The sequence below is a fragment of the Hemicordylus capensis genome, chromosome 1 (assembly GCF_027244095.1).
Source record: "Hemicordylus capensis ecotype Gifberg chromosome 1, rHemCap1.1.pri, whole genome shotgun sequence".
Lineage (NCBI taxonomy): Eukaryota > Metazoa > Chordata > Lepidosauria > Squamata > Cordylidae > Hemicordylus > Hemicordylus capensis.
In genome coordinates this window covers 393722392-393740294 of record NC_069657.1, presented here as the reverse complement: position 1 = coordinate 393740294, position 17903 = coordinate 393722392, and the positions used below count along the sequence as shown (strand labels likewise).

At 40.0% G+C, this 17903-nt stretch overlaps 1 protein-coding gene across 3 annotated transcripts in view; it reads right to left on the bottom strand.

Moving 5' to 3' along the window:
* Positions 1-17903, bottom strand: part of TTC27 (tetratricopeptide repeat domain 27) — a 172485-nt gene that overhangs the window by 81832 nt on the left and 72750 nt on the right. For all 3 annotated transcript variants that reach the window (XM_053303790.1, XM_053303794.1, XM_053303802.1), the window contains exon 10: positions 6679-6792. In XM_053303790.1, coding sequence (XP_053159765.1) covers positions 6679-6792 — 114 coding nt within the window. The remainder of the gene's footprint in view (positions 1-6678; positions 6793-17903) is intronic.

Genomic DNA, 17903 nt, shown 5'->3' with positions numbered 1-17903 from the left:
GAACAGGTTAAGACCTTTAAATATCTAGGAGTTGTTTTCCAGGCCTCTACGAAACGCCAAGCACATCTGCAATATGTTACTCAAAATGCACGTAAATCGGCATTGGCCATCCAATCATATTTCCATCAAGATGGGGCTCAATTTGTACCAGCCGCCCTTAAGCTATTTATGGCTAAAGCCTGCTCTCAGTTGCTCTATGGGTCACAGTTGGGCGCGTATACTAACTGCATACCTCTAGAGGTAGTTCAGCCAAAGTTTTTGAGATCTATTTTACAGATCCCTAGATGTGTTTCCAATGTAATATTGAGGGTTGAAACTGGTATGCCTAAGATGGAAGCCCAGATGTGGTTTTCCATTTTGAGCTTCTGGTTAAGATTATCTTTCTTCTCTACAGGCCTTGCTCACCTAATTTTTATTGATAAATTTAACTCTAGTTGGAAGCAGTCAATATCTTGCCAAATAAGTTTATATGGCTTTAGTCTGGATGGTTTATTAGAAATGGGTTTTTCTCATGCAACACTGATACTAAAGCAGCAGATCTATGACATGGAAATGCAGACTGATCGATCTTTAATCTCTAAAGAAGTTTTCCTGGGACTACAAATGTATAATACTAAACCTGCGAATTACTTGGACAAGATTACCATTACTAAGTACCGCAGGATGTTCACACTGGCCAGATTTAATGTGTTACCTTCAGCTGAACTAGAAGGTAAATTTAGAGGGATACCAAAAGAGCAGAGACTATGCCCTTGCGGCTCTGGAGAACAGGAGTCTATCTTTCATATTTTACTCCGCTGTCTCTTCTATAGGGACTTTCGATCTTGTTATATTTCTTCATTACTGGCTGACTTCCCAGGACATACAGATGTATTCTACGTCAACTATCTGCTCTCAGATCAGAAGGAGGAAGTAACAATTAAAGTTGCTAAGTTCTGTGAGGCAGCTAAGAATGCTAGACAACAGATGGTAAACCAGATTATGCAAACTGGAAACTGCTGATTAGGATGAGTTTATGTCTCTGTTTATATCATGTATATATTATTATTATATCATGTGTATTATTATGTATGCTTTAAATTTTAGTCTATGACCGTAAATAAACATGACTGACTGACTGACTAGTGCAACACTAGTCTGGATGTAGGCCAGTATTTAGGTGCTTTTGCTCATTTTGTCTTCTTTCCATAAAATTATCTGTGCAAGCTATAAGATGAAAGCAAGTATTCAGCAGACAAACATGAAGGGAATCTTTTACAGGTTACCTTTACATTCTGCAGAGGGAATTAATTTAACAATTTCTAAAAAAGAATGTTAGGTATGGTCATTGTATTCTAAAATGAAACATTCCATGCCATTCCATAAAGCAACAATTATATAGCAGAATGGTTTTATGACACTCACAAAGGATTTTAGGCTTCTTTGTTTAAACAAGACTAATTTTTCTGCTAAGAATATAGTCAACATAAAAATTAGAGAATGCAAAAGTAAAATTCTGTCAAACACATTTCATATGAATCTTTTTAACTGTGCACTGTAGATAAATGATACCATAACTCATTTTAATTGCCCACATTGCTTCTCTTTTGAAGAAACCACAAGAAAGAAACAGCTGCAGCTAATTTAAAAAACTTACTAGCCTATGTTGCAAATTTTAAGCCAATGGAATTCTCTTAAAACTATCTATAGAGCGTTACATTCGGTAACTCAGAAAATAGCTAAAATATTGAAGGAAAGAATTCTGCCATTCTAGTTTTATTACAGTTGAGGACAAACAAAGAAAAAACATGCATCAGCTGGTATTCAAAGTGTCCCATGTGCAATGAACTTCCAAGCACTACCATGAGATCACTTGGACTTCTCCTTAGTCTCCCCTTCTGATTGCAGCTCAAATGCTGCTTTGAGAATCCTTCATCTTTCAGGAGGAGTAGTCACAGTGGGAGGCTGTAGTAGGAAGGAGGGGATCAAAAGTCTTCTGTGTGGCTGTTAAAGGAACCATGGGTGAGAGACCACAACAACGATCTTTCCAATTTTTCCTACATTTGCTTTAAGAGCTGGACCTGTTATCTGAGGCCACCACAGGCAAGTAATTGACTAGGGAGCACAGCAGCCTGTGGTTGTTTTTAGGTCGTCAAAGGAGACCTACTAAGATTTCCCACACATTTGCTCTTACAATAACCAGAGCTACTTCAAGGTGAGCATCTGGCAACAATCTGCCCTGAATTCCATAATGTTCATACCAGTCCTGATTTTGTAGCATAAAATGCATTTGTAACATGAATTGTTAAATTCTTTTTTTGGCTTATTTTGGTTTTTGATGTTGTGATCTAAGATGCTTTAAGGTTTGTTTAAAAAAAATATATTTAAGCATACTGAGCCCTCCCCGCCACCTTAAAAAGAATAAATAGATATTGTAACAACCATTTTGTTCAGTTAAATGAGTCTTTCAGGAAGTATTGATTCTACAGTCTTTGGGGGAGGGATAAGGCATGCCCCTACATCCTGAAGATGCTTGCTGAATGGTCGTTGATGGCTGTTGGGAAGTAGCTACTGTACCCATTTTAACTGCTTGGTTGAAGACAAACAGTTTGACTTGGCAGATTGAATGTAACCTGCTGGAGAGAAAGAAGTCTTTTTTGCAAACTGGCTGGCAAGACGTGTCAGGTGTTGTGGCTTCAAGAGTATGCTGCCAGTTGCTTCTGTGAAAACTTGCTGCTTTATGCTCTCACATTGTTTATCCTGGTCAGATTGGCAGGATATGTTTCTAGTAACAGCAGCTCCCACTTGGGTCCGTGTGCGTGCACATGTTTTATTATCTATAGTGGCACATAATAATGCTCATGTGTGCAAACTGCCTTGATACTGCCACCCAGAAAAATACACATTCTGCTCACACTTAAAAAAAAATATTAGAGGGAACACTAATTATGGGTGGAGCTACGAGTCATTAGTTATTTAGTTTTTGGTTTCATTTTGATTTTGTTTGCTTGGGTGATCACATTAACCCTTGGACTATGACAGCCTGTTCATATGATGCTAAGTATTTACTGCTCAGTACTTGTTTTTATTCCGACTATGTATTCTCCCCTTCACTGCAATTTTCTTATTACAGCATTTGATTTGAGGGGGAAATAGTAGCATCATGTAAGCAAACAGAGTTCGTAAAGGAGTTTGGGGAAAGTGGAGAGAAGTATAGTCTGCCATTAATACTGTTGAGGGAGGAAACTCCGATTTATAGGTTGCGAGGGTATGGCGCCAGAACTAATGAATGCACTACATATGATTGTTTGTTTCTCCATCCCTCCACAATTCTTGTGCACTTTTTTCTGGTAGATAAGCTAAGTCATACACGCGTGTGCACACACACACACACACACACTGTATAGCAAGAAGCAGTATTCAGCAGTTGTGGCATTTATGTATAGTTGCAGTTATGTACTGCTGAAGAAGCAGGCTTTTGTAACAGTGTGATCTTTAATAATGCACTACAAGTACCCAGCACATTTTAGCCCTTTCTTTCAATAAATATGCAAGCTCTAGGAGTAACTACAAGGTCTCTGTGTGTATATTTCTCACCCCACATAGAATCCTTTATTTTATGGAACTGTGTGTTTGTTTTATTTAATTAACACATTTCAGGCTGCTTTTTCAATACACTTCAAGGGGCTAAGCTTAAAATGGCTCAGACAAATAAATAAAACACCCTAATAATATCACTACCCACAAAACTCGAAGAAGTTACCTGGCAGTTATAGTCCTTCCTGCAAACTCTCAGGTGGGGGGACGATGAGGGATACTTGTTAGGTCACATCTTTATCTTTTGTTGTCTGGTGGGGAAGGTGGTAGGGAGGTGGCCTGTTCACCACAAGTGAGAGAACAAGCAGCAAGAGCTGCGAGTGGGAGAGGTGAAGAACAACCTATTCTCCTGCCATCCTCGCAGCCTCACCCTCCTTTTTCCTTTCCTTCCCCACCCCAGTGCTGCCTTTCCCCTCGTCCTGCCGCGTTGATTCTTGCCGCGGCTGCTTTTCCTTTCCTTTCCCAGCGCTGCCTTACCCCCCCTGCCCGCCCTGCCCCATTGGCTCTTGCCATGACTAGAGTGGGGAAATCAGCTCCCTCCTGCAAGTGACAGAACTGATTCTCCTGCTCCGGTGTAGGCAAGAGCCTATTGGACATGGTGACTGGCGAAGGCAGGCATGCTTGTGCCCTGTTGCCGGGCTCTTGCCACAACCAGAGCAGGGGAAGCGGCTCTCTCGCTTGCAGTATCCTGATCTTGTCACAACAAAAGGCCACGTGGCGGCAGCGGCAGAGAATGGGTGGCAGGGGTAAAGTGGGGGAGAGCAGCAGCCGGTGGCGAGGAAGCCGGCAGTGATTACAACAACACGGTAGGGGTGGGAAGCATACAACTTCCTGGGTGAGGGCAGGTCTGAGGAAGAATACCACACTCATGCATAGCAGTTTGGTTGCTTGCAGATCTTCATATGAGTTTTGAGGGGAGTAACTTTCTCTGTGTATGAAGTAGTGCTGCTGGCTATCTAATATTCCTTATTCAATGTTATGTTTTCTTCTTGCATATACTTCAGTTGGAACATGATTCGATGAGCCATTGTTGAACTTTAGAAACATAATTGTTTTGTCTACCTTTTTACACTATTTCTTCTTCTTCTAAGTTTGTCTTTTGTACTTTTACGTATTTTAAAAACATCAAGCTTTTTTTTAAAAGGCTACATGAATATGAAGAATATTATGCATGCTTATGTCTGACAAAAGCCACATGTACAGTGAATTTCTGGAAGCTAGCCTGAAGTTTGCATGCTTTTGCAGGGAAAAACCAAGCACCTGCTATTGCTTTTCTCGGGTTACATTTTCACATGTTTTATATTTCATGCACAATCATGCCACAAATAAATAGTTTACTAAACCACAGAATAAGAAAGAGTACAGAAGCAAAAATAAAAAAGATAGATAGGAGCAAGTGCAAAAACACAGTATGTCAAACAGGACTGGGTCACCCTAAACACACATTTCAAAAACACTCTTGGTTTAACCTGTGGATGGGGAAGGTCCCCAAATATAAACTGAGTTTGGCAGGACCATCTTCTTCATGATGGCTATATGCCCAAGTCATATAACTGGGATATTCTCCCACCAAGGCCCAATTTAATTTTTGCAGTTAATTTCAAATTGAATTTCAAGCCAAGAAACGTCTTTGGAATATAAACTTTCTCATATTTTAACTGCTCAGGATTTTCTGAACAGAGCAGGATCTTAAATGGCAGCTTTGCTACTGTAGTCACTGGACAACCACACTAGCTCTTAACTTTACATTTGACATCCGTGCAGAGGCACTGTGTGCAAAGCACTTCAGCAGCATTGCATAACCCAGATGCATGCTGTGTGGACGCGGTGATAGTGCAACTTGTTGCTAATCTCTGCTCCCCGCAGAGGCACTGTTAACATGCATTAAAATGTCCGTGAGGGTCATGCAGCCCTCAACACCTGTCTTTCAAACTGTAGCTTTTTAAATTTTGAAAGATGCATATGTGATGCCTAGTTGAATAGTAACAGGAGGAGTGGAATACTGATTTAATTCTCTACATTAAGATTAATACATCACAAAGCAAGTGTATTCCCAATTGGAGTTTTGCACACCCTGAGATTCCTTGATGTAGCTTAAGGCTTACCCAATACCAAGGTGTGAAAAGTCATCCGGTTAGAGGCAATTCACATTTATCATTTTGTATTTTGTTGCATCATATTTTGATGTAGTTTTCATGCATTTATCATTTTGTATTTTGCTACATTATGTTTTTAGTAAATTAAATGGTTTAAATATGCTGGCTGGTGAAAAACTTTAGAATCTGAGTCTTCACTTGTGAAAGCATGGGAACATAGGAAGCTGCCTTATACCAAATCAGACCATTGTTCCAGCTAGCTCAATATTGTCTGCATAGACTGGCAGTGGCTTCTCCAAGGTTACAGGTAGGAGTCTCTCTCAGCCCTATCTGGACATGCCAGTGAGGGAACTTGGAACACTCTGCATGCAAGTAAGCAGATGCTCTTACCAAAGTGGTCCCATCCCCTAAGGGGATTATCTTAAGTCTCCCATTCAGATGCAAACCAGGGCATACCCTGCTTAGGAAAGGGGACAATTCATGCTTGCTACCACAAGACCAGCTCTCCACCCATAAACCAGCACTGTACTCTGTTGTGGCCGGTAAGGGCAGCGCGAGGCACCTTTAAGAATACATTAGCAGGTGCATACCAGCATTACCACAGCACCTGCAAACTGTTTCATGCAGTGGTGCTTTGCCCAGCACCTCTCGTGGGACACGGCACAGCCCTGGCCTGTGCACATGTGGGATGCCGGGTGGAGCGCTGCTGCTTGAAACAGTTAGTAGGTGCTGCGATAACGCTGGTAAGCACCTGCTAATCTGGTTTTTTTTAAAGTTACCTCTTGTCTCCCCGCTCGCCTCCCCGCCCCCGGCACTGCTCTCACCAGCCGTTACTGTACTGCTTTCATAAATAGCCAAAGCAGCAATATGATAGATCAAAATAAAATTAAGGATTCCTTCTGTTCATTTTCCTTTTTAAAAAATAGGAGGAAAAAATAGCCTACATTGTAAATTTCAAAGCTAGAAGAATCCAAAAGATTGGATTATGGACCAAGAAAAATCTTACCTGAGTCTGCTTCAGTGCCCGTTCCACTCGGCGCATACTTCCGCGCTCAACTTTTGTTCGGAGAAGCAGAGCAGAAGTTTGAATAGCCCAGAACTTCGGTTGTAAGAGCAAATACTGAGGGGGGAAAAGGATGAAGGTATTTTAAAAGAGTGGGAAGATGAGACATTTTTCTGTGTAATGCATTTGCATTACAGTAGGCAGTTAAGCGTAACTAATTTGACAATCTAAGCTGATGAAGCACCTGTCTAGTGGAAAGATGTGTGCACAAAAAATCAGCTTTAATTCACAGCAATATTGTGCTTGTATATGAGAGATTGATATGCATTGCCAACAATATGTGCGTAGAGGGCAAAAGAAACTGTGCCAAAGAATGGTTGAATTCTATGGACCAAAAATAATGCACTCTCAATTTTAGTTGAATAAGGCTTATTACAAAACTTGCCAATGTAAGGAGAGAGCAAAAAAGGAAAAAAAGCCATGTTCCCATGTACTGATGATGGAAAGACATTTGCTCAATTGTTTGAGAAACATTTGTACATCCAGTTGATGCTCGACTCAATGAAATGACCATTGACAAGAGGTTGTTTCAAAGGCCAAGTTACAGGGATGCGCATGAATCAGTTCCAGGGGGTGGTTGCTTTAAAGGAAAGAGAAGGCACTGCCTACCTGTCAGCCCCCGACACATCGCTTTCCCACCTCCGGCGCCCTCCGAAACAGTGGGCATGTTGGCCATGAGCATGGCAATGCTGATCGGGGTGCAAGCAGGAATGTTGCAGACCAGCACGCTCACTGTTTTGGAGAGTGCTAGTGGGGGGAAAGCAGTGGGGCAGGGACTGACAGTTAGGCAGCGCCTTCTCTGTCCCTTAAAGCAACCCTCTCCACCCTCCTGGGAGTGCATGAACCGTTCATGCACATCTCTACTCAGTTATGTGTAAGCTTCTCACTCACCGAGCATGCAGTGAAGAGACCATAACGTATAAAATCACAACCTGATGGAAGATTTCCAAACGAAAAGGCTATCAAATTGCAATCACTGCATGAATTCTCCTATACTGTATCTAGTATCTGATAGACTGCAACTACCTAGCAGAGTTAGTTATATCGTTCTCCCGCACACTGCCAGTTATCTTCTGCTAATTTTACTGTTCAGGTAGTTTTCAGAGTTTTATTGCCTTGCCTCCAGCATCTGATGGACTAAACAGAGAGGCCCTATTTCAGGCTGGAGACTTTTCAAGAAGGACAAAGTATTTTGCCAGGCTCCTGAAAAAGTCTCTGCATGGATTACCATATCTAAATATCTTTGTTAGATCCCACAGGAAGAAGGGGAAAAAACAGCAGCAAAATGGCTAGTCTGGTGATGGAATGATGATGCATGATAATTGTAATTATGCATGATAATTGTAAACCGCCCTGAGCCATTTCGGAAGGGCGGTATATAAATCAAATACATAAATAAATACATTAATAAATAAATAAATAAATAAATAAATAAATGCAGGATCACAGTCGCTCCTATTAAAAACTAAATAAAGGTTTTTTTTTAAAGTCAGTTGTAGCACCAGAGCAGGAAGGCATCTCCATGGTCACCTGTATTATGATAAGTACCTTGGCACTGGGGTTTCTAATATCCTTCCTGCTGAATGATACTAATCAGGCTCATTAAAGGTAAAATATCTTGCTGGTGCTGTCCAATTTAGAGTTGGCTTCATAAGTTTCATGACTGTTCAGTTTAATACTTTAAGCTTTGTGATTTCAATCTGAGTTGTTCTGAACTGTTTTTGTTTTCAGATGAATTTTCAACATTCTTCTGACCTTATGTAATGGTCTTACTCCATGGCTAACAAGTTGAAATACTAAGTATTAAGAACCTTTATTAAGGCAGGAATCACTAGGCCTATATTAACAATTGGAAAAGGTAAGCATACAAATTCCTTAACCAACTTGACACATTTATTTATTTAGTACATTTATATACCATCTCATACAAAATGGTCCCTGGGCGGTTCACAATATAAAACCAATTAAAACACTGACATAATTAAAATGATTTAAAATACAATAAAAACTCTAAACTCTAACTCTAACTCTTTTACAGTTATTTTTCTTCTTTTATAGAGGCAGCCTTTTTAACTACCAAAAAAAACCCTTCAGCAACTGTTTTGAAAACTGTATTCTCTTCCTTCCTCTTGCATTGAGGATAGCTGGTCTTGTGGTAGTAAGCATGACTTGTCCCCTTAGCTAAGCAGGGTCTGCCCTGATTGCATATGAATGGGAGACTACATGAGAGCCCTGTAAGATATTCCCCTTAGGAGATGGAGCTGCTCTGGGAAGAGGATCTAGGTGCCCTCCCTAGCACCTCTAAGATAGGGCTGAGAAAGATTCCTGTCTGCAACCTTGGAGAAGCTGCTGCCAGTCTGTATAGACAATAGTGAGCTAGACAGACCAATGGTCTGACTCAGTATATGGCAGCTTCCTATGTTCCTAACTCTTTAGCAAATTTGCAGCCAGAACTTCACACAATACTGCACCTCCCCCCTGATCAATTTGAAGTAAAGCGATACACTTGCATGTCTTTGATGTAATGCTCTTGATAATGCTAGTTCAACTGTACAACATAATCACACACACACAAACCTTACGTATGTTTGGTGGGGATGTGTGAATCAAGAAGACAGGGCAGTGCAGGAAATATAAATATAAACATAAACACACACACACACTCTACACTGGGCCTGTTCAGATGAATAACAGCTGCTACATGCTATGATGTCAGGGCTTTGGTGAGAACCCTATGGGATTTGAAGTGCATTTAGAGGGGCAATTAAAATGAACACCCCTTACACACAAAGGATGTACTGAGGGAGTGTTGGCATATCTGATGGTGATGTCAGGAAGAGTGCATTCTTGCCACAGCACCGACATTATCATTTGTAGCAGATGTTCATCTGAATGGACCCTTATTTTTTGAAAATTGTATCCTGCCTTTCTGCGGCTAAACCTTCAAGGCAAAATAGGATCACATTTTATTTATTTATTGATCAAATTTGTGCCCCGCCCCAAACTTTCCTTTCATGGAATTAAATCTATCTATTATTATTTTAAAATGCCCACTATGCTTTTCTAGGAGTACAGCAAGAAAGAGAAAGAGAACATATTACTTAGGGAACCAGTAGCTATGGATGGTTGTACCTCCAGTTTTGTACTCTTTCATTAGAATGAAAATCTAAATATCATTTAGATATTCCTCATTCCATACATAAGACAGCACCAGTTATATGCAAGAGTAATTTTTCAAATATGAATATCAGAATTTACTATCTGCAGTAAATATGAATTGTATACACTGCAGAAAAATTAGTTATTGAAGATTATGCCTTTATATTTCCTCTTGAAAAAGTATATAACTTCTACTTAATATATAAGACACTGCATCATTTACACCTGAAAAGAAAATGAAATAAAGTTTGAATAAGAGGAGAGAGTGAAATAAGTATTGTAACATTACTAACATACACCAAAAGAAAAGGCAGCCATTAATTTAAAGAAATGGAATCAGATGAGAATCTGGACAATCTAGTCCACCCCTCTGCTGGATGACAGGATATTCTATGAAGATAAACCTTTTCATGAAAACTTACAAGGGAAGTGATCCAATACTTTCTTTTGTTACCTTACTCCAATTCTGATCAGCTCTTGCAGTGAGTTTTTAAAGATTATACTACAGGAAGATAGGTTTAGGTTAAGGTTTTCCCTCCTATTGTCGGTTTATAGCAAATTGTCTTCCCATCCCCAGTCACCTTTATAAATATGTGAAAACTGACAGTGCATCTTCCTCCCATTTGGAGATCAATGCATGAGAGGCGAACTGCAGGCCAATTTTGCAAAATTTACTTCAATACAAAATGATACGGAGGTAACAGTGGCACAAATCCTACTATCCAGCTTTGAATGAATTAGCAACTAGAGTCTTCAAGCATTTGCCAGGCAAGACTATTTTCTATTCTGGCTTCCAGAAGAGTCTCTGTGGATATATGGCTGGATCCAGGGTCAAGCCATTTTCTTATCGCTATATGTTTGTAACTGAAAATCATTCATTGTTTCAATATATAATCCCCCATGTTCATTTGGATAAGACCACACATTCAGTATGGGACATTTCCCCATCCCCAAGAGATTTAAGCTGTTCACTTTAGCATGCAACTAGATTTTATTTCTGTCTATAAAACTAATCCAAGGATTGCACAACTAAAAGCAGCTTTTCAATACAACAGGTGTTTGCAGATAGCTAGCAGAGAGAGGCTTAAAGCTCTTAAGCACAACTGTTACAACCCATTTTACCTCATTTTAAAATGCAAAAGCAAGGCCAACATTCCAGCACGATCTGTACTAAGGGACAACTTAATTAGAAACAGTATTTTTAAAATTTGCTTTATCTAATCTTGTAGCCTGTGTGCCAGAATCTCAACATTGCATCATTAAGAGTAAGCCATAAGAAATGACTTGCTGTATTAAACCAAAAGATCCATCTAGTCCAGCACTCTACAGAAAGAAGTACAAGATGCTTTATTTTTTATAGATTTCATTTATATACCACCTTCTTCCAAAAACGAACTCAAGGTGGCATAGAAGAAAAAAGGAGAGAGTCAAAATAGTTTACAATACAATGAACCATAACCAACAGTGCGTGAGTGAGTGTGTGGATAGATAGATAGACAGGATATTGATTAGAGGTACATATAAAATAATGTGAAATAATAATGAAAATGCTACGCCCAAATATTGTGCAATTTGCTCCTTAGTCATAGCAACATTTATACAGTTGGATCCTAAATATTTGCCTAGAAAATTCCAGGTTTAACAACTTCCTTATTGTTTCTTTTACTAGTTGTTCAAAAGCTACTTTGAACAATTATTATTTTATTATTTATTTATTTGATTTTTATACTGCCCTTCCAAAATGGCTCAGAAGAATGATTGGATCTCTCTTAAAAGCTCTACGTACATATGCTTGTACATAGACACACACACACACACTTAATAAAGTAATCATTTAAATTATTGAAATCATACTGTTTAACCATTAGCACCTAATGTCAATGTCAAAAAATGTATCTGTTTTCCCAACCTAGTGCAGGGTCAGCCTCAGTAGAAACATGAGCCCTGCTAATAGACCTTGGGTTAGGGCAGTATAAAAATGTGCTAAATAAATAAATAAATAAATAAATGTTCAGCAGGCTTTGTAAGAACTGAGGAACCGAAAGAAGGAGAGGCTCCGCTCACTCCTATTGTCATGGTGATGGGAAAGCAGATGATTGAGTTCTCCAAAGCCTTGAGAAAGGTGAAAGAATCCATGCAAGTGGAGAATGTCTCTCATAGGATTACAAAGAATGTAAATGGCTATTCAAAAGGGAGGTAGATACTTGACTAACAAGCAGAAGGTTGCTGGTTTGAATCCCCGCTGGTATGTTTCCCAAACTATGAGAAACACCTATGCTGGGCAGCAGCGATATAGGAAGATGCTGAAAGGCATCATCTTATACTGTGCAGGAGGCAGCAGCGGTAAACCCCTCCTGTATTCTACCAAAGAAAACCACAGGGCTCTGTGGGCACCAGAAGTCGAAATTGGCTTTACCTTTACAGTTGTTTTAACTTCCAGTGAAGTTCAGTGTTAAATTCCTCTACATTACAGAATTCCAGAAAAAGTGCTGTTGTGGTCTAATGGAGTAACTCACAACAAAACTGTATATGTGTGCATGTGTGTTTATGTATATATGGGCAGGAATGGCTGAGCAAGGGACCACTAGAACAGTTTTGATATGTTAATATGTAAGATAGAAAAGACCACTTCATTTCTCCAATGATGTACTTCACACCACTATCTCCCTTCAAATTCTATGACGTACAAATAGCACAAGTTTCCTTTGGCACATCTTTTATTGCATTATATTTGCCAGGCCCCTCCATTCCATTCTGTGAACCCATCACAACCCTGCTACTGTCTGCTGATTGTTGTCTTAGGATACTTTGTTATCTGTCTCCTCCCCCACCTGCTATTCTTGCAAAACAACTGCTGAGCTCATCATTATACCACTGAAACTAGCCTGAACGCACTGAATTCACCTTCTACTGCACACAGGGCTTAAGAATTAAATGACCACTTTATCGCAGATTTCAACTTTGCATAGCTGCCCTTCAATGAAAACTTCTTCTGTGCCAACAACACTGTTAATCTCCTGGATATTCAGGCAACTATGCAAGTTAATATGAAACTGATCATCTTATTTTGGAGCTCATAGAACTACACAATCTGCCAACCATGCTCTCCCAAATGATTCAGAGGCAGGGCATCAAACTGTATGGAAATCCATTCTTATTGGTATATAGTGTGCTATACAAGGCCTAATATATTATCAGCAAGGTGCAGTTGTTGGATTCACAAGGAGGTTGCAGTCACATAGATTTTATAATGCATAGTTATGGTTGCCACCCTTTTGCTTCCTTGTGGAAGCCAAAATGCAGTTCAATAAAGAAAAGACTTGGAGTACCTGTTAATCTACATTCAGAATTTTGCACTAGACTGTGAATGACCTGCATACATGTATTATTCAGGTAACCATGCAAGGTAATATGAAATAAGTAATTTTTTTTGTAACCCAGAAAAACACACACTACTCAATCATGTCCCCTAAAATGGTTCAGAGGCAGCAAAGCAATACAGGAAAATAAATACAATTTGAGAGGCATACCTGAGATTTGTTGAAATAACTCTCAGGATTGGAATGCAGCAACTGAAAGATATAACTTGCTCAAAAAGAACAGATGCAACAGAAAGGGCAGAGTAGCAGCATGTGTGTTAAATGTGTAAACACCAGCACAGAAGGCAGGGGCGTAGCTAAGGGGGGGGGCCTGTGTTTGCCTCTCTCCCCAGAGTCCCCTTGGAGTGAGGGAGACAATGAAGAAAATAGGGAGGAGTGGATCTGGAGGGCCTTCAGGAGCTTTGGGCCCCAGGTTCTTTGAACCCATCCGCTCAATTATAGCTACACCCTTGAGTCAAAGAGAGTGAACATGGAGGCCCAGTAGAGAGCATCTGGACGGAAATGCCTGGTGGCCCTTTCAAAGCTCACAAGGATTGTATTGGGAGCTCCCAATCAGACCCTTGAAATGGGTGTGGGGTGAAAAGAGACTACCAGCAGCCTCTTCTTATTGCTCCATATCCCCTTTTAAGCCTGCAGGAGGCAAGATGAGGCGACATTTAGTATCCCATCTCAGGTGTTGCATGGCGGTGTTAAAGCCCTGTTTCAGGTGGGAACATTTCAGTTGAATTTTAGTACAACCTTTTAATGGTAAGAGCAGTTTAACAATGGAACTAGGAACTGGTTAGGGAGGTGTGTATGTGTACACGTACTCTCCCTCATGGGTGATCTTTAAGCAGAGTCTAGACATTTATCTGTGGGGGATGAGTGTCCTGCATTGAGCAGTGGGTTGGACCAACATGAACCCTCCAACTCTATGATTCTTTGACATCCACAGGTGAAAGTCCTGTGTTGAACGAAGGCTGACAGCTAGGATCCAAAGAGCTGCTCTAGATGATGATGATGATGATTATCATCAAATTTATATCCCGCTCTTCCTCCAAGGAGCCCAGAGTGGTGTACTACATACTTGAGTTTCTCTTTCACAACAACCCTGTGAAGTAGGTTAGACTGAGAGAGAAGTGACTGGCCCAGAGTCACCCAGCTAGTTTTCATGGCTGAATGGGGATTTGAACTCGGGTCTCCCCAGTCCTAGTCTAGGACTCTAACCACGCTTGCTCCACGATGTGCTCAAGGGTTTGGGCATGCCCAGGTGGTTTATTTTAAAGCTTTTCTTCTTTGAATGGTAGGCCACCCTGCGCAAAGCACTCTTTTTTTTCTTTTAGATCAAACTAATTTACTTTTAGATGATGTAGTTTTCAAGCTCTCCTCAATTTTTAAAGATTTCTCGAGAGGAATGGAGAAGTGCTGTTCAAAGAAATATTCATAGAAAATGCCTTTGGGCATGAGAAAAATTGGCCGTGCAGCTCTTTGGATCTAGCCAACATATTTAAGACATTGATACATCTTAATTTCAAAAAAGAAACTACATATATTAAGACACTCTTAAAACAACTAGTTTGAAGTTGTATATTTTGTTGACCAATCATGGACCGATTTGTGATCAAATAAGGAAGGCATTTGATTGAAAACCTTTAAGAGTCTTGAAAAGCTTCATAAAATCACAAATTATATTTAGTCATGTGCCAACATTTTTGTTTTTGCTTCCATGTGTTAGTGCAGATTGTCATGTATAATCTTTCAATAGCCTTAAGGTTTTTTCTTGCGAGACCTTCTATAACCTTTCTGAGGCAGACACACATCCTGTTTATGGTAAAGGATCAGAGGCTGAACAAGTCATTGTAGCACAGCTGGCATTACCTTTCCTCCCATCTTAGTTTGCAGCAAAGTAGTGCCAAATTTTTACAACTAAGACCAGACAAGTTTCCTCAACCTCCTACAGGTCTGACAGAGGGACTCAGTTCATTTTGAAAAGGTTTCAATGCACATATTTCAGTTTTGGGACACACTCTTCATTGGAAGTCATGCAATTAACGATTTATACATCAGAAAAATGAATCCCTTCGCTGTGCTGTTTAAGGAATTTGTTTTCAACAATGAGCAAAGGGTAACTACACAAGGCATGGCTTTTATTTTCACATAAAATGGAACAGAGCCATATTACCAAATATGTACCTTGCTCCAAACATCTCACTTATGTTGTATTCCGCTGAAAACCACGTCAGCTGTGTCTGACTGCAGAACTGTCCTTTCCCCCCTTTTAAACTATTTAGATTGGACTGGTTCCTGAAATCATGTAAATGCAGGCTTCCATACCACATCATAGTACATCAGCGTGTATTTCCTAGAGCCCAATCTCAATAATAATAATAAATCAGGAATTTGGATTCCTATGAAAAGGATTGAATTTTTCAGTGCCAGAGTTCGAGGAATTTCATAGACATTAGCTGGCAGCACATCAGGAATTCCAGATTGCATACTGTGTGTACCAATATTGCTCTAGCACCCGAGAATATATTTAAAGATTAAAGTGATTTTGAATAAGTCACTTCTGGACAATATGTAAGTTACACTCATCTTGTGTCTTGACAAATAACTAACATTAGGTGATAGTTTAAGGTTAGATAATAGATTGTATAAATAATAAAGAATACTAGTAATATTTCCATGCAAGTCAAACATCACACTTGTATTTTTAAATTTTTTATCACCACATTTTTCATCTCACTTTCTTCCAAGGACCTTAGGACAGCTTGCTGGGACTTGTCCTGTGAATTTCCATCTTGTTAAAAACCATAGGATTATATTTATGAAACTACTGCGAGAAGTTGCCTGAGATTTGGGGTGACATGTCATCAGTGTGCCAGAACAGGCAGACACCTGAATGGGTGTCTGGAAGCAGTGAGGGACTGTAGGAGGCTGACTAAACACAACTCAGACAAGATGAAGATGACTGTGGTTGGGCTTGGATTCATCTGGGAGTTGGTTGTCTTCCCAACCTTAATGGGGCCAAAATTTCCCCTAAAGATCAAGTACATAACTTAGGGAAGCTACTACATTCAGTACTAATCCTAGATTCTCAGACAGCAACCATTAGCACCTTTTACCACCTGAAAGCTGTTTTCATCCATCTTCATAGAGATGGATGACCTGGCCACTGACACATGCTTCAGTCTTCAAGTAGTACAATCTGGAGGTTTTGCTGGAAGCTTCAGTCACTTTAAATGTAGCCTCAGTGAAGGAGAAGAACTTCAGCTGGTCCAGAATGCTGCCATAAAGATACTCATGGGTGCTAGTCATTTCATGAGTGCTACACCCATACTGGTGCAGCTTCACTGGTTGCCAATTTACTTCTGGGCTAGATTCAAAGTGCTGACTCTGATCTTCAACACCTTCATAGTTTGGGGCCAGGGGATCTGTCAGACCATGTCCATATGAATCTGCCAGGGCCCACCATTCTGTATCATAGCCCTGCTTTTCAACCAGCCACTGCTCCAATTCAGTTGACAGGGACCAGGATAGGGTCCTTCTGGTTGTGGCCTCTTATATTTCCCTAATATATGATTACCCTTTGCCCAATAAAAACTGAAATTGCTAGGCCATTGTTTTTCCCATTCATAAATACAGATTTCACATGGACCACCAATCATCACCTAGCAACGGAATACTTGTGCGAATTGGCCCCTCACTCTGAAATATCAGTTTTAAGACAGAACATGTGAGCATTTCTTACAATCACACCAGAGACTGGAGAAACTAAGACTGAGCATTAGGAAAAAAGTAACACATTTATGAAGTACAAACTGTTTCTGCTTTCTAAAAATTGTATGCCAGATCAAGCAGCACTAGGTTGTAATCATGCTACAAAGAACTCATAGTCTTCCTAACCAAATGACTAACAGAAGATATAGCTGGCCAAAGACAAATGAGAGGGAGAAGATCTATGGGCACAGACCAGCCACTTGTCTACAATGCTGCCAGAGAAAATAGTGACAAAGTGAAAAAAGGGGACACATGAGATCTGGGAAACCTCATTTGCAGACCAAAGATTTATGCTCCGAATGATTCTGGAATGTAAGACCACCACATATTTCCTGGTATAACATATAACACAGTCTTTTTGTGAAGTGTAAGACCTGTAGAAGGAAATAAGAAGTAATCCAGTTAAAGGAAGGAAGGGCCAATGGCCGAGAGTCAATGATTTATTAAACTCATTGCTTTAGAATACTCTGTATTAGCCAGCAGTAGTATACTACATTTGCTGAGGAAACAGAATGCTCCCTCTTAATAGCACTGCCTTAACTATAACCATTAACATACAGAGGTCACCAAAGTATTCCTATCTTCTACAGTCAAGACAACCTGAATGTAAACTGCATGAAGAAACAGGTTTCAACATACAGTTTATCTTTACCAGAAGTACCAAAGCCAGCTGCAATGGGACGACATACACATTAAACAACCAGGAATGCAAAAATCATAGCCATTGAGGGTGGATGGATCGAGTTGGATTTTGGGCCTCACCTCGCAACAGCACATCAGTTCTGTGAGAGACTTCAGTCCGGCACATTTTGCAGCACTGATTAGATACCAAGCAAGTTAGGAACTAGGAAAAGAAACACTAAATTCTGT